The sequence below is a fragment of the Bos grunniens genome, chromosome 23, assembly GCF_055505025.1.
Source record: "Bos grunniens cultivar Pamir isolate PY7600 chromosome 23, Bosgru_T2T1.0, whole genome shotgun sequence".
In the NCBI taxonomy this organism is placed as follows: Eukaryota; Metazoa; Chordata; class Mammalia; order Artiodactyla; family Bovidae; genus Bos; species Bos grunniens.
Genome location: NC_141187.1, coordinates 22,351,029 through 22,373,503, shown reverse-complemented (window position 1 = coordinate 22,373,503; position 22,475 = coordinate 22,351,029). Strand labels below are relative to the sequence as shown.

General features: G+C 40.3%; 1 protein-coding gene across 2 annotated transcripts in view; it reads left to right on the top strand.

Moving 5' to 3' along the window:
- LOC147346920 (patched domain-containing protein 4-like) overlaps positions 1-22,475 on the top strand; it is a 59,353-nt gene that overhangs the window by 227 nt on the left and 36,651 nt on the right. The window contains exon 2 of one of the 2 annotated variants that reach the window (XM_086370731.1): positions 250-661. In XM_086370731.1, the coding sequence (XP_086226857.1) occupies positions 250-661 (412 nt within the window). Of the gene's footprint in view, positions 1-235; positions 662-22,475 lie in introns of those variants that run through there. The other variant, XM_086370730.1, reaches the window with a different exon arrangement.

Genomic DNA, 22,475 nt, shown 5'->3' with positions numbered 1-22,475 from the left:
CTCTATCTGCCCGCCTTGCTGCAACTTGCTGCAGTGTTTGAAAGAGTAGTAGGAGCGCATGGAGGTGGGGCCGGGGAAAGACCGGGCGGAGGAAGGGGGGGGGGGGGGGCGCGGGGAGCGCGGAGGGGGCGGGGAGGCGGCGGCGGCTGTGGGGCGGGGGGCCGACCCGGAGCGGGTAAGACGGGGCGGGGGGGCGTGGAGAGAAGCGGGGTAGCCCGGCGCTTACACATGTCACATGTGCTTTTTAAGACGGCCGGGAGCGCCTGCGAGCTGGATTTGGTGGAGGATGCTGCGGCAGGTGCTTCGCAGAGGGCTCCAGTCGTTCTGCCACAGGCTGGGCTTGTGCGTGAGCCGGCACCCGGTCTTTTTCCTCACCGTGCCCGCAGTCCTGACCATCACCTTCGGCCTCAGCGCGCTCAACCGCTTCCAGCCCGAGGGCGACCTGGAGCGCCTGGTCGCTCCCAGCCACAGCCTGGCCAAGATCGAGCGCAGCCTGGCCAGCAGCCTTTTCCCCCTGGACCAGTCCAAAAGCCAGCTCTATTCGGACTTACACACCCCCGGGAGGTATGGCAGGGTGATCCTCCTCTCCCCACCCGGGGACAATATTTTGCTCCAGGCTGAGGGGATCCTGCAGACCCATCGAGCCGTGCTGGAAATGAAGGTGAACTACAAGGGCTATAATTATACTTTTTCCCATCTGTGTGTGTTGAGAAATCAGGATAAGAAATGCGTACTGGATGATATTATTTCAGTGCTAGAGGATCTCAGGCAGGCTGCCGTCTCCAATAAGACAACAGCCAGGGTGCAAGTGAGGTATCCCAACACTAAATTAAAGGTATGCTCCTCCTGCATGCTTCTGCCAATTAAAGAGGCAGCACTTCATTTCTTGCCCTAAACAAGCAAAGAAAATGCAGAGGTCTCATCCTTAAGACTCAGAAGCTGATGCTTCTCTCATTTTGGCGGGGTGGTGGGGAACGATGGGCAACGAGTGAAGAAAACAGGCAATAAATGGCATGACTAGATATTAAGCAATTCAAAGCCAAACAAATGCCAAAAATGAGAAAAAAAATGGACAAAAAAAAAAAAAAAAAGTTGTTTCTGAGACCCTGCAATTACATCTTTGTTCAGGGTTAATAAATCAGTGAATGGAAGGGGGAGGGGGAATCCTGAACAATTTGGGGGATTTCTTTTCATTCTGGGGCTCGATGTATTTCTTATTACTGATTACACATCCCACCTGGTGCCATATCCACCCCTTTACATCTTCAGCCTTGCTTGATTTTGACATGTAGGGAGTTTGTGCTTGGCTGCCCTGCGAGTGTGTGTCTGGAAGCAGTGGGTATGAATGGCTAAGGATTCCAGGAATTATGTGTGTGTGTGTTTGCACAGGGAAAGAAGCAGGAATTTTCTCTGTGTGAAAATGGAGATGTGCAGCTTACTGATGTAGTAGTTAACTGAGTCCTGTTATTTCCTCCCCGCCACACACACAGACACTAAATCCAAACCAAAGCAAGATTATTATAATAGCCCAATAGCAAAAGAAAAAATTCCACAGTCAGCAAAAGTTGCCATGAATGATAATTGTGGCATTAAATAGACAGTACTGTTTAAACTCTCAATTCAGATTTTGTTGCTCAAATGAGATTTCTAAACTCATTCCACACTGTCAGGACTAAGCTGCTGCAGGCAATGAGGCATGCAGTCTCCAGGTGACTGAAGTTTCAGGGACAAATGTGACTTCCAAAAAAGTCACTGCACCATTTGTATGCTCAGCCCTGAGCAGCTCAGAGGCTGCACAGTCAAGAATTCCCAAGGCAGGTGTTTCCCAAGAAGAAGGAATTTTCTTTCTTCTAATGTGTATGAGGATGTGTGTGTGCTTCTAGGGAAATCATGGGATAGAAGTCATCCCAGTTTCAATGAATGGGTGGCCAGATATAGCAAATTGCTAATATTTCTATTAATTTATTTGATACAATCAGCATCTGTACACAATTTAGAAAAATTAATTTCTCAGGATTTTTGAGGTAAAGGGCTCTTTTTCCTGAATCGAAGGAGAAATTAATGCACTTGGAAACTAGGGATTCCTCAGAAAATCCCATAACCTGCGTCCTTTTAACATATTTCCCTTGTTTATGGATCCAGAGGCTGACAAGGTTTCAGCCCCCTGTTCACAGGAGCAGTCCCTTGGAGTTTAGTGAGACTAGACAGATGATTCATTAGCTTGAAATCTAGGTAAGGGCTTGCCTGCCTCACACTTATTGAAGGGAGCATGATGAATAGATGTGGTCGGGTTGCATGCTTTTCATTTCCCAGACCCTTTCCATCAACATTATTGCTCGTTCAAGAGAAGGACGCAGTGAAGAGGTGATCTTCACCTACTGTCTTTATCTGAGTTCTTTTCTATGTCAAACATCAGGTGTAAAGAAAGATTTGAAATTGTGACATATTTAAATTTCAATTTGTTTTCCCTATTGAAGCAAGTTTGCAGTTTATTAATATGCAGGCTTAATTGAGCCCCTTATTTAGTTTAGTCAGCAGTACTCTCCAGGTGTAAGGGCTCTGTCCAATCAGCCACCATGGGCATTTTATTTATCCAGCAATATCATTATGATATGTGTGATACAAACTCCTAAGGCCTCTAATTCACCTCTTTAATAATGACTGACTGTACTCCTATGATTTACTGGATGCTCTTCTAGGCACATGGGACAAGTCTGCAGCAAGAAAAGCAAAGTTCTTACCCTCAGGGGTCTTAATTGTCGATGCCAAGGTCCTTCCCTTGATTATCTGTAAGCAGGGACTCTAATCTTTGGGTCCAGAGGTTCTCCATCTAAACTTTCTGGCTGATTGGTTGGTTCATCTACATCTTGATAGGAATCAGTGGATAATCATAAAAGAATGGAGTAATTGATTACAAAGGGCCACGTAGTATTAGTGGAATTATTCTGCTAACCATAAGAACAGGAGAATTATACACTGGCTATCTGATATACAAAGCCCTTTTTCTGCTACATTCTATCAATAATATCAATGTGTCCTCCAGTGCATTGGCTTGACTCTTTCTGCATGCAGTCAGTGGGGTCCTTAAGGTATTTTGGGGTAAATGTCTTCTGAGAGGAGTGGGCTTCCCTGGTAGCTCAGATAGTAAAGAATCTGCCTGCAGTGCAGGAGAGCCAGGTTCAATCCCCAAGTTGGAAAGATCCCCTGGAAAAGAGAATGACAGCTAACTCCAGTAGTATTGCCTGGAGAATTCCTTGGACATACCATGGGGTCCCAAAGAGTTGGACACGACTAAGCGACTAACACTTTCACTTTCTGAGAGCAGTGGGTTCTCTGAAGCATCCAGATGGAATATCACACATGCTAATGTAATATGAAGTACAACTGGTGGAATTCCAGGGACACCTAGAATCCTATCAGAGTCTCCAGGGACTTTCAGGTGAAGAACTCCCTCACACAGAGCGAAGTGAGATGGCCTTTTGTTTTGTTTATATGTGATATGGAAATGATTTTAATTCATACATAACAGTGATGCTCAAAGAATGTCCCTAGGATGCTGACCCATAGTAAACTTTGAGAACTTCTGTTGTATGATATTTGAGAGAAATTTTATATTCACAGTTTTTGGCCCTTTAATTAATGTTGCTTTCATCTGCTACACTTGGGTCACCAATCTTCCCAACTCTGGCCAGTATGGAAAATTTCAGTGCTGGATAATGCCATTGGTGGACAGAGAATCAATAGTTGAGGGAAAATTCAAAATAAATAGCAGGGGCAGGATGGTGTGGATAGGAACTGGCAATCTCCTGACATAGAAGGATCAGTAGGTCAGAGCCTGGGGATAGTCTGAAGATGTATAAACACTGATTGACAGAAAGCTTAGGACAGAAAGCTTTTTGGCAGAGGTCAGAAAGCTTAGGTTATGACAATTGGAAGGACATCTTCCAAATATTATTAAGACACCCAAGTAGTTCTGAGCACAAAAAGGTTTAGAACTTCTGATAAACATGATTATCTTGACAAGGTGATCCAGACAGGCAGGAACACAGAAAGTTGCTGCTATGGAATTCTAAAGAGAGGCTCAGATAAAGATGATATGAAAAAAGGAGCAGTCAGCTTAGAATACCACAGAAGAAACATATATACTTTCAAATGCTGTGTGGGAAAGGAGCCATGATCAGAAATCCCTACACCTATATAATACCAACTCTACTGTTGTGCCTGTCTTTATATTCTTTATGTTATTATATCCCTGAGCGGGCACAAAGCTCAAGTCTTACATTCCTTCTGTACTATTCACATCCCCCAAACCCAACCTGTACAGTTCTATGCAGGCAATATTTACATCATTGATTAGTCCATTGACTAATGTGTTCATTTATACTGTAACATCACAAAGCTATTATCAACCTTCAAACTTCTATGATGTGCTTTTACTTTAAAGATATTCTCTACACGCTCCAGATTTCTATAAATTTTTTGACCCTACTAATTCAGGGGCCATTTTTTCCCACTTATTTAAGCATACATATTGTATAAATTGATATAGTGTAGCCAGGCTGAATTTTGAAATTAAACACATAGTGTTGGAACCAGTCTCCTGATTAAAATGAGACAGGCACTCAAAATCCTTAAGCAAGGACTGCTCTGGACTCCAAAACATATTGTCATTATAATTCCAGGGGCTCAGGTGGTTACAGGTAATATTTCCTTACTTCTTAGGTAGGCCATGATGACCTCACTTTTCCATCTGGCTAGTTCTAAGAAAGTACCAACTTCCATATGTCCCTGTTTCTTTAATTTTGCCACTGAAAAAGGCCAAGTAATGAAGAAGCAGAGAAATGTGGTCCATGACAAATGGTAAGAAAGAAGTGAAACAATCCCCTGTAGCCTGTCCTCCCCATTAAATTCCATTAATACATACCTCTGAACAGATGTTTAAGTGAAGTATATATTTTCCAAGGTACCACATTTAAGAAGAGGAACAAAGATAGATTTTCCTGCTTCTTAAAAGAGTGTTTCTCTGGGCACATTTTGAGTACATCTTCCTAATTTGGAAGCTGTTGTTGCCATTAATTATTTAGTGCAATGCCAATCTTAATGGAAGGGCAGTTAAAGCCAACATGAAAAGTAAAAAACAAGCATTACTTTTAAAGATTTCCAAGAAAAGTTATTCCATAGACTCCTTTCCCTAATTCATTCTAAAACCTTAAAAACTAGCTATGTCAGGATCTTCTCTTAGATTTAAGTTTGCATTCCTAATTCTCTCTCTTAATAATGAAAAAAAAAAAAATCACTACCTTATTGAGTACATAGTTTGTGTCTTAACTGACATGGTATTTCATACACAGCATGTCATTTTTGCAAGCTTATGAATCAGGAAGAATATTTTAATTCCCATTTTATGAGTTGGGAACCTAAACCTAAAGACCAGGAGATTAAGTAAATTTTAAGAGGACCCCATGTTAGTGCATGTTGGAGCTGGGCTTTAAATCCAGGTCTGTCTGACACTGAAGTTGATATTTTTAACTATGAATACTGTATTGGGTCCTTGCATATCCTGCATCTTTCTCTGAGATAGCAACCCCTTGTACTAAGGAAGAACTAGGGTTATAACTCCCAAGCCATCTCAAATCCACACTGTGACCACTGCTCTCTCATACCAGTCCCCTTGCTTACTGGAGAGACCAGCCCAGATGAAGGTGCAGTGAAGCTTCTCTTCCCTCACTAACCCACAAAGGAGTAATACTTCCAGTCTGGGTAAACTCCGATGTTGACCCAGGTGCTGCAGTGGTAAAGAATCTACCTGCCAATGCAAAAGATGCAGGGTTTGATCCCCAGGTCTGGAAGATCCCCTGAAGGAGGAAATGGCAACGCACTCAGGATTCTTACCTGGACAAGTCCATGGACAGAGGAGCCTGGCGGGCTACAGTCCATGGGATCGCAAATAGTCGGACACGACTGAGCAGGTAGTATCTGTCTACCATCCATATTGTACATGGATTTGCCACAAACAATTTAACAGATTCCTTACCAACATGTGATTTCACCTTTCATATTATTTCACATCAACTCAGAACAAACTAATGATCCACTGAGAGTGGAAAGCCTGTTAGGTGACCGAGTTCCAAGCCAGGGTCTTATGTGCCAGGCAGGCTTGAGTCCTTCTGTTTAAAATTGGCATCAGGAAATAGAATTGATGAGATATGATGGGATAATACAATGCAGACTAAATTGAGACATATTCAGGAGACCTGAGTTCTGACCCTAGTTCTGTAAAGACCAGTTATGTGACATTGGACAAGTCTCGTCACCAATCTGTGCCTCAAGCTCTGGGATTTCTCTGTGACATTCCACCATGCCATAGATAAATATCATCGCAGTAGATCTGGAGATTTTTCTAGAATATTTCTTCTCTGGAGTGAAGTAGATGTCTTGATTAGTTAGATTTGAACAATGCTGTTAAGCAATAATCATAGTTTCCTAACTAAATAGTTGTACATATATTTCCAAGCCACTGTATCAGGATCAGTTCAGGCATTAAACTTTTCTGAGCAACCAGGTGGGCAAAAATCTTGCCTGGTATTGGGACACAGATTCTGGTTGGCTTCAACAAAGACCTACTTTAAACTACATTAGGTAAATTTCATAAGTACTTATTCATGCTTCTTTCCATAGTTTTGGAATACAAGCATTAAGGTAGAATTTTTTAGAGAGCAGAGAAATGACTTTCTCCCTTCTAATTTTCTTACCCTCAGCTGAGCTGATCCAGTGGTTCAGAACCACCAAGGGCTTGGAGTGGACACACGGAGCAAGATGGAAGTGTAGGAGGGCCTAGAGCCATGTCTGCCCCCTAAACAAAGAAAAAACAAACATTCCTTTGCTGTCACTGCTCTTAAGTATTGCTTTAAGCAATACTTAAATTTAATAGCTTTGTCCTGAATCTTTTTCTACTTTAATGCTATTATAACTGAAACAAGCTATGGTGTTGTGCTTTTCAGAATATATTGTGTTAGGAGAATATTTTCATTTTAACCCATTAGCCCTCACAGCATGATAGGGCTTCCCTGGTGGCTCAGATGGTAAAGTATCCACCTGCAATGCAGGAGACTGGGGTTCTATCCCTGAGTTGGGAAGATCCCCTGGGGAAGGGAATGGCTACCCACTCCAGTATTCTTGCCTGGAGAAATGTCTGTTGGACATGATTGGAACACATTGGTTTTATCTCAGTTTTAGAGTTGATTGATCAGCAGATGTGCATACCTATTCCAGATACATCCAGACATTTCTTCACATGCTCAATATCAGCATTTTTAAAGGAGACATTTGGAAATTCCAAGATTCTGGATTTTTATGACACAGCTCTAGATTAAACAGCAGGCCTGTTTCTTCCCTAACTTAGTTCAACAAACAGGTCAAGCCCCTTCCGCATGGAGAGGTCACAGAAGCGACTCCTATCTCTGGATTGTTTCTGCTAGGCTGCTGGGGGACAGGGAGACAGCTATCACAGCCCTGGCACCCAGAAACATTATGGCAATGCTTCTTATTTAAAAGCGTGCCAAGCTGTATTGTAAGCTACAGAATTAATTTCTTTTTGTTTCTAAAACCTTTTTCCTCAAAGTGTTCTGTATTGACCAGTGGTATCAGCATCCCTGGGGAAACTCACTGGGAATGGAAATATCCCAGGTCTTACCACAGACCTACTGACCAAAACCTGTGTTTTAACCAGCTCCCCAAGTGACTCACAGGCCCCTGAGACTTTGGGAAACTCAAGTCTCAGATGCAAGGTTCACATTAGTGTTCCCTATTCACAGGTTGAGTTTGAAGTCACGTGTGTTGACTTAGACCAAACACACCCTAAGAAAATTGAGTAATTGAGCCTGCACCATCTTATGTAGACATGTGATAAAGACATTAGAGAAATGCCCAGAGAATTATCAAGCAGCTAGTCCACACAGAAAGGCTCACCCTTATCCTCTGTGGTTGGGCCCGTCACCTGGTTGAGCTTAAAGCCTATTACTGTCGGTCAATATTTTCCAAAAACGTTGAAATTAAATCTAACCGTATCTTTAAGAAAAAAAATCAGCAGCGATTTTCTCAAGCCTCTTTGCGATTAGTTTACAACAGTAGCAGCATTAAGCCCTCGTTAGCCTAATCATGTTAATATTATATGGGAACACAAGGTATAGGAACTATACATAGGCACAAGGGTATTTGGGGAAAGTGAAACACAAAATTAGAGTGGAGTAGATTTTTGAAGTGGCTTTGCAATCCATGCCTTTCTCAGACAGGATTATTATGGCAAAGCCATTCATTGAAATCAAGGCTCATTCTCTGTAATTCAGGGAAATTCAGGGCCTCTGAAAGGTACCTGATGAGCAGCACTTAAAATGAATGAGTCTGTTTAGTTACAGGCTTTGCGTTGGAACAGCCGATGTTTTCCCTTCAGAAATCCCCTTCTACAAGAAGAGGCTTCATCTGGGCCACGCTTACTTCCCTCTGCTGTCTCAAAGGCTAAAGGCAGAGGATGACTCGGCTTCTGGAAAACAGAAACCTGTTTAAAGGGTTCTTACAGCTTCAGGAGGGTCTTAAAGCAGTTCCAGGTGTTCAGGGTAGATGGAGGCTTGCCTGGACATTGAGCACTCGGTACATTGTCACTGTGGATCATAATCAGCCTCAAAGTTCTCTCTGCCCTTTGAACATTCAGGTCTGTTCTCTCACCTCACCTCCGCCTATGTGGAGGAAGAGAATGTTCAGTTCTGATTGTCACCGTGGATCATGCTAAAGTAGGTGAGGTGCACCTTAGACTCAAAGCCATTCAACTATAGGTATACCTATGGCTGATTCATACTGCGGTTTGACAGAAAACACCAAAATTCTGTAAAGCAGTTATCCTTCAGTAAAAAAAATTTAAATAAAGCCATTCAACTAATGTAACAGATTGTGTCTGCTCTGTGCCACGCCCTGTGTTGGGTGCTGGAGACTTGAGTAAAGAACAAAAAGAGATGTGATGCATGACCCTCCAGGAGCTTGAGTCTAATACAAAAGACAAAAATCAGATAAATGTATCATTACAGATTATCACAGAGGAAAATTGCCTGGTGCTGTGAGAGGGAAAATTTCATGGACAGAGGAGCTTGGCGGGCTACAGTCCACGGGGTCACCAAGGACTAAGGACACACACCAACAGTGAAAGGAGGATACCAAGTCGTGGGCTCTTGCTCAACTTTCTTGAGCAAGGAACTGTGAGCTGATGTCGAGGTTAGATGGTGAAGCATCTAGTACCTTAGGTACATTGAATGAAAGCCACTGTGGGTGGAAGTAAAACGCTGTCATGGTGGAGGTGCTAAGGGCTGTGTTGAGAATTTCTTAAGAGTTGCTGTCACACAGTTTAGATCAAGATCTGTGAAGCTTGATAGTCCAGTTTACATCTTTACTCTGTCCCATTAGCTCTATGACTTTGTTCAGATGTTTTAACTTCTCTGTAACTCAGTTCTATCATCATAACCCCGACTTCTTATCATTCAGTTGGCTAATTAAAGAAGGGCTTCTCAAATTCTGATTGTCATCTGGAGATCTTGACAAAAATGTGGATTCTGATTTAATAAGTCTGGGATGGAGTGAAATTCTACATTTCTAGCAAGCTGAGGCCTCTGGTCCTTGGACCACACTGAGCAAGAAGAGTATAAAGCACTTAGAACAGTACCTTATTTGTTGCAAATTCTTAACAAACACTCTCAGCTTAGCTCTTCGAGCACTGATATTCTGCCCTTATTCAGAATTGGTTAATTGATTTTTCTTGTGAACTCTTTTTTTTAATTTATCTTTTATTGAAGTATAGATGAATTGCAATGTGTTATTTGCTACTGTACAGCAAAGTGACTCAGTAATAATATATATATTCTCTTTCATATTTTTTTCCATTATGCTCTATTACAGGATATTAAATATAGTTTCCCATGCTATACAATAGAACCTTGTTTATCCATTCTGTATATAGCATTTTGCATGTGCTAATCCCAAACTCCCATTCCAACCTTCTCCCACTTCCCTCCCCCTTGACAAGCACCAGTCCATTCTCTATAGTGATCTCTTGATTAGATGAATATTTTTTTGTTTCAGTCCTCAAAACTGAAGTTGTTTCTATCCTATTATAGTCATTGCTATTTCCTTAGTAAGTAGAGTATGACAGGCATAGATTCCTCTGATTTTTGCTCCAAAGAACTTGAGCTGCCTTCATTCTGAATGTGACATGTCTTTGCTAAGGACAGTAATGAACAAATAAGGAAACTGAGACCTTGGTTTCAGTGTCCACTGGGTCTGGAAATATCTCAGAAGTTGTATATTCTTGTCACTTTCAGCACAGCTAGCCTTGACCCCTTTATCCCCTCTGGGTTTCTGTGACATTCAGTTCTCCTCTTACATCTCTGATGTCTCTTTGCTTCTTACTGGCTGACTCCCCTTGCTACTTCCACAGTTATAATTATTCCCACGGAACAGTCTTTTTCCTGGTGTGTTCTCAATATTCTCATTCAAGCCAAACATCAGTTCTCTTCCACGTCTATAACTCCTTGAATGGCATCTCTATTCTGTCGTTTACTCGGGCTCAGTCACTATGATTAACTCTTCCCTTCCCTAGACTCCCACCCAGCAGAGACATGAACAGTAGGAGCTGATTCATTCTAGGCCAAGATGGCCCTTAGATCAGTAGTATCCTGATCACCTGAAAGCTTGTTAGAAATGTGCATTCTTGGACCAGATCTGCTGAAACTGAGGATTGGGTCCCACAAGCCCTCTAGGTGCTTCTGATTCCTGCTGAAATATGAGAACTTCTCTTGTGCAGAAGAGATGTTCAGTCTTGGCTGAATGTAGGCATCATGAGGGGAGCTTTAATGATGCTGATATGTGGATCTCATCTCCAGAGGTTCTCAGTAAAGAGGTGACATGGACACTGAAATTTTTTAAATCTCCTCTGTTGATTATAATGGATTAGCAAGGTTGAAGACTAAGTTCTCCTTTTCAAATTTATTTTCCTTTTCTTTCTCACTGTCTCTCCCTTGGGTTTTCATTACCTTGTATCTGTTTTATCTAGGTAATAATCTAGTCTCTATCACATGATTTCTCTCACCTGGAACCTAACCTGTGTAATAGGGTTATACATCTCTTGATATATTTTCCTCTAACCAAATCCTGCAAAAGTTTCTCATTGCCTAGAGAAGAAATGGCAAACTCCTGACCATAGCCATTGAGAACTTTGCTTAGCCAGGCCTCTAACTTTACTTGAAGTTTCAGGTTGCAGTACATCTTATGCAGCAACCAAACCAAAGAAAACCCACCCTGAATTTTCCTGTTTTCTTACCTTCATTCATAATGTTCCTTTTGCTTGGAATTTCTTTCACACTGTCAAATTCACATCTCTTAAAAGTTGCTTTTTCCATGGAACTTCTCCAAAGTGCCTCCAAAGGTAGAACCCACTTTTATACACTTTAAGAGGTACTTTGATGGCAATTTCCTTAATCACACTCTAACTTGTATTGTAGACTTCTAAGAAGTCTTTGTTAAACTGTATGTGCCTGATGTAGAGCTGGTAGCTTTCACTACATACATTGATTTGCCTACGTGGAGCCAGCTGGTATGTGGGGAAGTTGAAAGCAAACAGGAAAAAAAGCCCATCCCAGCCAGCCTTCCCTTCTATCAGTTCAGTTCAGTTGCTCATTCATATCCGACTCTTTACGACCCCATGGACTGCAGCACGCCAGGCCGCCCTGTCTATTGAATCTTGCTCAAACTCATGTCCATCGAGTTATCCAACCATCTCATCCTCTGTCATCCCCTTCCCCTTCTATACTGCTGCTACTGCTAAGTCACTTCAGTCGTGTCCGACTCTGTGCGACCCCATAGACGGCAGCCCAGCAAGGCTCCCCGTCCCTGGGATTCTCCAGGCAAGAACACTGGAGTGGGTTGCCATTTCCATCTCCAATGCATGAAAGTGGAAAGTGAAAAGTGAACGTGAAGTCGCTCAGTCGTGTCTGACTCTAGTGACCCCATGGACTGCAGCCTACCAGGCTCCTCCGTCCATGGGATTTTTCAGGCAGAAGTGCTGGAGTGGGGTGCCATTGCCTTCTATGGCTGTGCCTAAACCTTAAAGAGAGATAGCTACTGGTAACGTCATTGAGAATTGCCTCTCTGAGTAGTCCTGAGATGCATGAGCCACAAGCAAGATTGTTTGGGGCTTAGGAAACAAGGGGCCACAAGAATAGGGAGAGTCTTTCTCCACTTGTACATGGTACACGTGTGACTTCAGCTCAGGAGAGCCTGCAGGGAGGCAGCTTGAGCACCTGGAAGGGTTACCAGATTTAGCAAATAAAAATACAGAACGTCCAGTTAAATTTGAATTTGGGATAAACAAAAATTTACGTTTTTAGTATAAGTATGTTCTAAATATTGCATTCTTCACTTATCTGAAATTCAGATTTAACTAGGCGTCCTGTATTTTATCTGGCAGCGTAGCACAGTGGGAACTCACAGAGTCACATCTGAAGACCCACGCACAGACTTCAGAATGCCAGGGGACTAGCCCCGGTTGTAATGCACAGGAGTCACCATCAGCCAGGGGGCCAGAGAGCAGAGCGTGAAAGCCAATTTGGGAAATAATAAAGATATTAGGGGCTTCCCAGGTGGTGCTAGTGGTAAAGAATCTGCCTGCCCGTGCTGGAGGTGTAAGAGACGAAGGCTCGGTGCCTGAGTTGGGAAGATCCCGTGGAGAAGGGCATTGCAATCCTCTCCAGTATTCTTGCCTAGAGAATCCTATGGGCAGAGAGACCCGATAGGCTACAGTCCATGGGGTGGCACAGAACTGGACACGACTGAAGCGACTTAGCACAGCACAAAGATATTCTAAAGACTCCCAGAATGGGTCAAAGTTTTCAGGGGCCAGAGTTTCTGTCTTATTCAAGTAGGGATGCAAGCAGATGAAATTTAAGTTCCTTTTCATATGACTTCATATGTGTATTCTGTCCTGAGGAAACATAACTTACACTGGTCATTTTAATAGTTCCAAGTCTTCATTTGCTAGTGAAATGAAAACTGAATGGATAAATGAAAGAAACCCATTCAAAACTGCACTAAATAAATATTCCATTTAGAAGACGTCTTTTGTTTTATATTTTATCTATGAGAAGATGAAAATATTTATACATAAATGGAACTATAATTAAAGAAACTACGTTATAAGATAAATAAGTCTTGGGGATACAGTGTGCAGTACAGTGACTATAGTTAACAATGCTGTATTGTATATTTGAAGGTTACTAAAAGAGGGATGTTAACTAATGCAATATTCAAACATATCAAATCATTATATTGTATACTTAAAACTAATACAGTGTGATATGTCACTTCCATCTCAATTTTTAAAAATTTAAAAAAGAAAACTGCCCACATTTGCCAGAACCATATCTATATTGAAAACATTAATTTATGATACATAAAATAATTTCGGTCCACAGAATAGTTTCAGAAGACTTTTGTTTGCTTCTTTTTTAAAAGGGTCCCTCAATTACTCAATTTTGAGAATCATTCGATTGGAGAGAGGGATATTTATTTAGCTACCCATGCTAAATGTAGGACTGAGAGTATCATAAGCAGAAATTCAACTTTCTTAGTGGCTTAGATGGTAAAGAATCTTCCTGCGATGCTTGAGACCCAGGTTCGATTCCTGGATCAGGAAGATCCCCTGGAGAAGGGAATGGCTACTCACTCCAGTTTTCTTGCTTGGAGAATCCCGTGGACAGAGGAGCCTGGCAGACCACGGTCCAGACAGAGGAGCCTGGCAGACCACGGTCCACGGGGTCGCCAAGAGTCAGATGTGACTGAGACACTAACACTTTCACACTTCCTAAGCAGAAATACTGAAGGTCATAAAATGTAAAGAGATTTTATCGTTTCTATTCATGTGATGGTAAAGAGTGAAACTGATTTCTTAAAACTAAGGGAATTGGTTAAAAAAGTGAAGAGCAGAAGTCCTATGTCAGAAAGGAAGGGAGGGAGGAAGAAAGAAAATAGATGATGCAGCAGGTTAGTGAAAATTTGTTCAGTGAGAATATTAGCAAGCCAAAGCTAAACCCCTAGACAGGATCGGTTACCCTTTCTGTGTATGAAATGTGGCATTAAAATCAAAGATGAAGCATGCTCTTAAACGTCTGTGCACCAGCACTAAGCACATGGGCTACTTAGAACCCTTCTTATTTTTCTTTTAAGATTATCAAGCTTGTTTTAATAACCAGATATGTTTTTATTGGGCTGTTGTTATCCTCTCTTGTGACATATGTTCCACTCAGAAAAATAAGTCTTTAAAAAAGGATCATTTGAACAAAACTGCTAAAATTACTCTCAAAAACAATTTAAAAATAGGTAATGAGTCCCCCATCCCTGCACTGATAAACTTTCTGTTTGTAATTTATCTGCAAGTCATCTTTTATTTATAAAGCAAGAAATCACCATTCTGTTGTATATTTTAATCAACATTTTTTTTGGTAAACTTATATAATTACATATGTATAGTGAAAGTGAAGTCTGTCAGTCGTGTCCGACTCTTTGTGACCCCATGGACTGTAGCCTACCAGGCTCCTCCATCCATGGGATTTTCCAGGCAAGAATATTGGAGTGGATTGCCATTTCCTTCTCCATATACATATGTATATATATGTATATATGTCCATATATTCTTTTTTTTTTCATTTCACATTTCTTGCTTAGAAAGAAATGGGAAGGATTTTCCTGGTGATGCAGAGGCTCCGGTTCGACACCCTGGTCGGGAAACTAAGACCCCATATGCCTCCTGACCAAAAGGCCAAAACATAAATCAGAAGCAATATTGTAAAAGAAAGGGACAAAAAGTCTAGCATGTCATTTCTCCCTTCCCAGGTTCCAGGTCTTCTTGCACAATGCAGTTTGGGGGATGATTTCTCTAGAACAGACTCCTGGGTGGGCAAGGCAGAGCCTGAACAACGGAGCGTGAGGTTAGGGTCAGTGGGGCCCCAGTAAGTGCCCCTGGAGACAAACACCCTGCTTGGCTCCCTGGGGGGCGTGAGGAGCTCAGTGGCTGCACTAGCTTAATGACCCCTCTTTGTAGATCAAGCATGCCTCTCTAAGGGAATAGCACACAAAACTGGTACTCGCTGCTTGACTTTATTATCATTACATTCTTTTCAACCATTGTGCCCTTGGGGATTATTTTTAAGGACTTAGATCCTTTCTAGGCTATGAAACTTAAGACATCTTTTATCAACTAATCACATCAGCATGTCTCTTGCTAAACAATGTTCACTTACATTTTTAGTTAATTTATCTCAAAATGTTGTTTATAAACTGATGTTATCCTACTCATCTTCTTGACAGAAAAAATATTTTGGTAGTTGGTAACTAAATTGACATAAGATTTTTACTTCCCTTTTTGCCCTCAGCTCTGCATCCTTAAGTTATTGATGATGTTAAAGTTATAAGCGTTGACAGTGTGACCCATTTAGCTTAAAACAGCAATTTTTTTTTTAAATTGAGATGGGTCATAGTTTTTAATGGATTGAGATGGGGGAGGCTCTAATTGATTGAGCCCCCCCTTTGAAATTATTAAATAATGATGAAGAGGGTAGTAAAAAGGAAATAGATCTATGTGTGAATCTAATTCTATCATTTATTACTGTATGACCTTAGATGTGTTATTTAGTGTTTTTGTCCCAGTTTTTCTATGTAAAAAAGTATTATTAATATTTTTTACATGACACTAAAAGTGTTTTTAGTATCTACTCTCCATATTTTGAAATTTTCAGACACTTAGTGATTTCTTAATAAATTGTAACTTTTTAATCTAAATCAACATCATAAAAACACCAAGTGAAAACTCACTCACAATCCTATTGACCAATTTTATAAACAATTGATTTCCAGTCTTTGACTGTGAAGTACATAGATGCTATACAGAGTTCATGTCTTTCTTGAGACTGTTAAATTTTTCCATAAAAATTTACATAATATTTTTTTGTAGCTCAAAAACCTGGCAAGTGATTGTAGCATAATTTACTTAATTGTTCATTTACTGTTATCTTGAGAGTAGACTAGGACTGTTTTTGGATTTCCACATTCCTTAGCAGACAAAAGGAAGAAAGCAAAATATTCTGGCTTGTCAACAGAAGCTGGAGAAAAAGAACATTTTCTTATGTGATTTAAAATGTAGCTTTCATAAGTATATGCACTTATGCAAGCACGATACAAATTTAGGTCAACAAGTTCCAGGGGAGCAGGTGTCCCAAGGAAAACCTTGGATAGAAATTAGAAGGACCTGATTTATTTATAGACCAACTACAAAATGCTGTAAATTGCTTTGTTAAGGACCACAGCCAAGAGTAAGCTCATAAGAGTACCATGTGGCTTGTCCTATTACAAAGTGATTTTTAGTGCTTTTCATTTGGTATAGCTCAATGATTCTCAAAAGGAACATTTCAGGAACTTTCCTATTAAATGATGTCTGGGTCCCTTCCTCAGACCAACTGCATCAGAATCTCTGGAGAAGGGGCCTGAGAATTGGTGTTTTCTTAAGCTCTTTGTATGATTCTAGTGGATAACCAGGTTGAGAAACACTGAGAGACCTTAGACCAGAAAAAGATCCCCCTGTCCTACTCACCTCCTTTACAGATTCATAGGATGAAAAGATAAGGGAATGATACCGCTTCCTTTGACCCTCCACTTCAAGTCTTAATCTGGGTCTCAAAAAAGAGAGCATTTGCCTTGACACAATCAATCACAGTACCATTTCCTTGGCACGTAAGCTGCCTCCACAAGAGCTCTGTAGCTAAAGTAAACAACTTCATTCTGTCTTGTAATTCCCTAATCCGGTATTGATTGGCCAGAAATATGATGTCTTAATCATTTTGCTCTGCTCCAAAGATGTCCAGGATTGCCAATCATTGGGAAAATATATCCCTTGACACTTTAGAAGGCATCCTTTCTTAATATACTTCTTCCAGGAGATTAATAAGAAAACCTGTAAATATTTATTATTATGGTGATAGAGCCAAAGGAAATGAATCTTGATAGCTCAAATAAGTCTATTTCAAGTATAGGCTTTCAATTCTTACGAAGCTGTTATTAGCTCCTTGATTTCCATTGTGTGTGTGTGTGTTTTAGTCACTCAGTCGTATCGGACTATTTGTGTCCCCATGGACTGTAGCCCATTAGGATGACCTAAATTCCTTCATATCCTGAGACAGTGTTTGCTACTTTGTAACCAGTTAATTAATACTATTCATTGTTAGCCTATTTTTGTAATAAGCATGTAGTAGGAAGGTAATGGCACCCACTCCAGTCCTCTTGCCTGGAAAATCCCATGGATGGAGGAGCCTCGTAGGCTGCAGTCCATGGGGTCGCTAGGAGTCAGACACGACTGAGCAACTTCACTTTCACTTTTCACTTTGATGCGTTGGAGAAGGAAATGGCAACCCACTGCAGTGTTCTTGCCTGGAGAATCTCAGGGACAGGGGAGCCTGGTGGGCTGCCGTCTATGGGGTCGCACAGAGTCAGACACGACTGAAGTGACTTAGCAGCAGCAGCAGGAAATAAAGAAATATGTATTGAATAAATGAAGGATCAAGTGAATTAACTATTTGGCTTTTTAATTGTGCCATATTAAGCTTTAAAGAGCTTCCCAGGTGGCGCTAGTAGTAAAGAAACTACATGTAGGAGATCAGAGATGCAGGTTTGATCCCTGGGTCAGGAAGATCCTCTAGAGGAGGGCCCGGCAACCAACTCCAGTACTCTTGCTTGGAGAATCCCATGGACTGAGGGACCCAGCAGGCTCCAGTCCATGGGGTGGCAAATAGACACAACTGAAGTGACTGAGCATGCTCAAGCTTGGAGAGTATCATATTAAAGAATTTCAAAATACTCCCAGTCTTAACTTAGTTGAAATTTACTTAATCTTCAACCAAATCCCACACCTTCTATCTTTTCATCTGTGAAAATACTATTATCCTTTTCTAGATGAATGAGTTCTGGGAAGGCTAACTCTAGTTTTAGCAAGCCTGAGACTTCTAACTCCTTCATAAACGGATCTTGGCGCCCCCAGATCAGTGTGGCAAGTCCATTCATATAAAACAATATTAACACGATGTCTAATTACAGAAAAAGTATGTTCATTAAAGTGCAATGAATATTTAAAGTAGTTCAAACTACAGAGGAGCCATAAAAATCTAAGTGCCCTTCCTGGGTCAGTAGAAAGCTTTCCATTGGCATCCCAGTGGGTTCACAAATCTTATACTCCCTCTCTTATTATTTTTAAATGGCAATTATAAATCACCTGGTACAGTGAGGTGAAAGGATGTTTTCTACATCAATATGAATGATGTGGGTATGCAACACTGGCCACCAGTAACTGGAAATTATACATTGCAAAAGGAAAGCCAAACATTTGGTGTCCCATGGTCACTTTCTATTAAATATTTTATTTTATTCATTTATTAAATATTTTATCTTAATATCTGTAAAAGTATTTTACAGAGTTGAATCCATACTTATATTTTGCAGAAACATATATAATAAAATAAGGAATTGACCTTTCTTTTATTTACTGTTCTAGAATAAAGTATTTTTTTACTTTTTCTTACTTTTTCACAAATAGTTACTGTGACATGCCTTAAGGGAGTTTGACCTAATCCTTGTTTTGTGTGCACATATTTTTACAAGGCTTCATTGAAAGATATCTGGGAAGGTTATCTAACCTACATGTTTCAGAAAGCCCTGTTATATATAAATTGCTTCAATAAACTACTCACTATCTCTTCAGAAGAAAATTACTCCTCATATCTATTTAAAACAGGTATTTCTATTTGTTCTTCCTTCAGTAAAAAAGAAAACTGGTCTTTGCTATCATTTTTTAATCATCCTATGACCTTGGAAATGACCAGTACTTTCTCTTGGACTTCTGTTTAACTGAATACTCTGTTATGCATAGACCTCATTTGCTACTACACAGCCTTTTTGTTTTTAGCAAACTTTTAAGTTTTGGGAAATTGATGTATCCTGAGTTTTGAACACCAATGTTGTGTTCAAAAGATATACAAATTATCTTTCCTGATCCAAACAATCTCTCCGTATTTGTCTTACCCCAGTGAATAGCTTTTCTCAATAGAAATGTATGCTATGCTTATACTGTTTCAGACACTGGGCTAGGTGTTGGAGTTATAGAGAAAAGTTACAGACCCTCTTTCCTAGAAACCTACAGACTAGTGAGGAAGAGGGCCAAGTGGGAAAGTAGCAGTAGAGCATGGTAACTTGAATCTTAAAGGTTAGTTCAAAATGATTCAGAGCACAGAAAAGTCCAGAACTGGTGTTGCATTAGATTCAGAATCCTCCAGGGCTCTATAATAAAAACAAATACTCTTTCCTGGTGGGAGAGGTCTTTCAGGAATGCTTATTTCAATTGGTAATAAATGTTTTATTTTTTGAAATGTATTCATTAAAACTAAGGTCAGGGGAGAGCTGCTTTCTGTCAGCAGGGAAATGTTTTGCTGTGATCGGTTACTCTGAAGGTTATGAAGTCAGCATAAAATCCCAATAATGCGGTAGACTTAAAAAGTGAATACAAAGCAGAAAATTTTTATGGGTACAGACCAAGAAATATCAAAATGAAAAACATGAGGGTTGTTCACCATCCACAAGATCTGGCCAGAAGATTGTGGGATACTGGAACTTTCCATGATCCCCCCAAGTCCTCCTATCCTCAGGTCTTTCTTCCCAAGTGATAGTAACTGGTAAGGTAATTGTGCGATTATTTAACCAGCAAAAATAAAGGATCTATGCAAGTACAAGAAGGTTGTTTCACGATTTATTAAAGACGCCTTGTACTTACATAGATGCATCATTTTGCTGGCTAAATAATCCCACAGTTACCTTAACAAAATCGTAAAACCACTGATAAAACATTGAGCATTTTTAATAAGGGCAAAGAATAGGTTAATTCTTACTTTGGGGCCGGAGGGATAATGTCTGATTTAATAAACATCTCTGACTTAATGCCTGCTTGGATGGTAAATCAGCAATTTTGTTTCCACTAAACAAATGAGTTAAATCTCTCTGGAACAGGATGGGTAAATAAAATCAACAAAATGTATCTCACGTCTTTGCTGATCGAAAGGATGTTAGATGTATGCTTCGGAGAGTTAATGTTTATATTCAAATTCTAGGACTTGAAGTCTCTGTGTTGAGAAACATAAAATGAAAATGTGCCTTCTTTTTTCATAAGATTTTTTGTACTAACAAAGTGAAGTGGAGCATTAAAAAATCACCCAGTGAATTCAATCTTTATGGATAGAAAATCGAGACGTAATTGTCTAACTGTCCTAAAGCCACACTTATTTTGCTCTACTTATCTTAGTAATTACTACTTCTCTGAGATTTTGTTGTTGTTTGTTGAATTCACACATAGTACGACTGAAAGTTGGCAACTCTCTTTCTTTGAGTTTTTTGGAGCCAAGGATGGACCATGGCGTTCGTGATGAAGGTCCATGGGAGCAGTTCTAACATACAATGTGAAAGAGCCAGGACTCTGTTATGTGGAGCTGCTACCTTTCCAGATAACAGGCAGGAATTCATTTGGTTCTCACCAGCAGTCGAGTGAGGTGCTACCTTATATTATTTTTTATCTCTTCACAAGGAAGAAACTGAGGCACAGATGGTTAAGTAACTTGTCAAAATTTATTCAGACGACAAGAAGCCTGCATCCTTGTTGCAGTGCCAGCCACTCTTACTCCTATAACCACTGACCACACGGTTGACCACTGATCATATAGGTCTCTCAATCTCTAGTTTGGCTGCACATAATATTTCTAACGTTATTCCTGAAAGTTTTCATGGGAAACTCAAGATTAAAAGTGGAAAAGGACTCACAATTCATCCTCACCCAAAACTAATAAAAGTATATTCCCCATAGCATTTCTTTTCCAAAGCAATTTAGGCAGTTTTATTAAGTTCAATTTATGTGCACCTCACTTAATTGATCGAATTTCTGTCACTTTCTTGGAATAGCTCTCTAAAGTCCTAATAAACCTAATATCATGACATTTTTCTGTTATAAAACTCTCTCTCTTTATTATGGCGATTCATTATTCCTTTTTCTATTAACAACTTAAATTGACCCTAAATAGTTCTTCTTTTTCTAATAAGTCATGCTGATTCCCAGTGTTTTAAAAGACCAGAAATCAAAGCCCACATCCCAGTTTTGTGGAATAGGAACCATTGTAAGTAGAAACATATTTGATGTAATTTTTAAATGACCTCTTCCTGTCCCAAATTTAGACTGGAGGAAACTGGCGGCTAAAGTTCTTCTAAATTTTATTTAGTAACCACTATGCTGAGGGTACCCATAATATTTGAAGACATGACAAATAAACATTGATAGAGTTCTTACTATGCGCAAAGTCAGAGTTGACTGTGTTTCTGAAGCAGTCTTCTGTCCCTACTAGCAGGAAATTTACAACTTCATTAACATGTCACATGTATACATTGAATATAAGGCAGTAAGTGCCCATGAGAATGCAGACACTGCTTGCTATAGAAAGGAATTCGGAAGAGTGATCACCTTTATCTTTTCCTAAGCTTTAAGGATAAAGTAGGATTTGAGCTAGTTCCAAAAGCAAAAGTTAGAGACAGCTGAAGAAGTATAGGGATAACACTTGAGACAAAAGAAGAGCAAGTCTGTAGAGTGTGCCCACTGGGTGGTAAGTCAGCATTTTTTTTTTTTTTTTTTTGCATTAAACAAATGAGAATTATTTTCTTTCCTCAAACTGGCCCTGGTACACTAATTAGACTTATAGAAAGCCCTTTTGAAACAGTGAATTATAGGACTCCCTGAGTATCCCAAATTTATGAGAACTGAAAAACTGTGTAAGATTTCTAGGTACTCTTGACATTGAGTGTGATGATTCTTAGTTGTGCGGCAGTTCTGTACATCATAGGCTTCTCTGGTGACCCAGATGTTAAAAAAAAAATCTGCCTGCAATGCAGGAGACTTGGGTTTGATCCATGAGTCGGGAAGATCCCCTGGAGAAGGAAAAGGCAACCCACTGCAGTATTCTTGCCTGGGAAATCCCATGGATAGAGGAGCCTAGCGGTCTTCAGGCCATGGGGTTGCAAAGAGTTGAACACGACAGAGCCACTAACCCTTTTTTCATTTTCTGTGTATCATATGGTGTTTAGGGGCATCCCTGCTCTTTATTCTGTAGACTGTGGTAGTATTGGCTTTCTCTCCCAAGTTGCGACAAACAAAAACAGTGTCTCCAGATAGTAAGCACCCAAAGGGTGCAAAATTGCTCCCCACTGAGAACCAGTACTCTAATTCTTTGAACATGGAAGGAAAGAGTCCTCTTAGAATTCTTCCCACCTTCTGTAACACAGACCATCAGGAAAATAGTCTTTATTTAACCTGA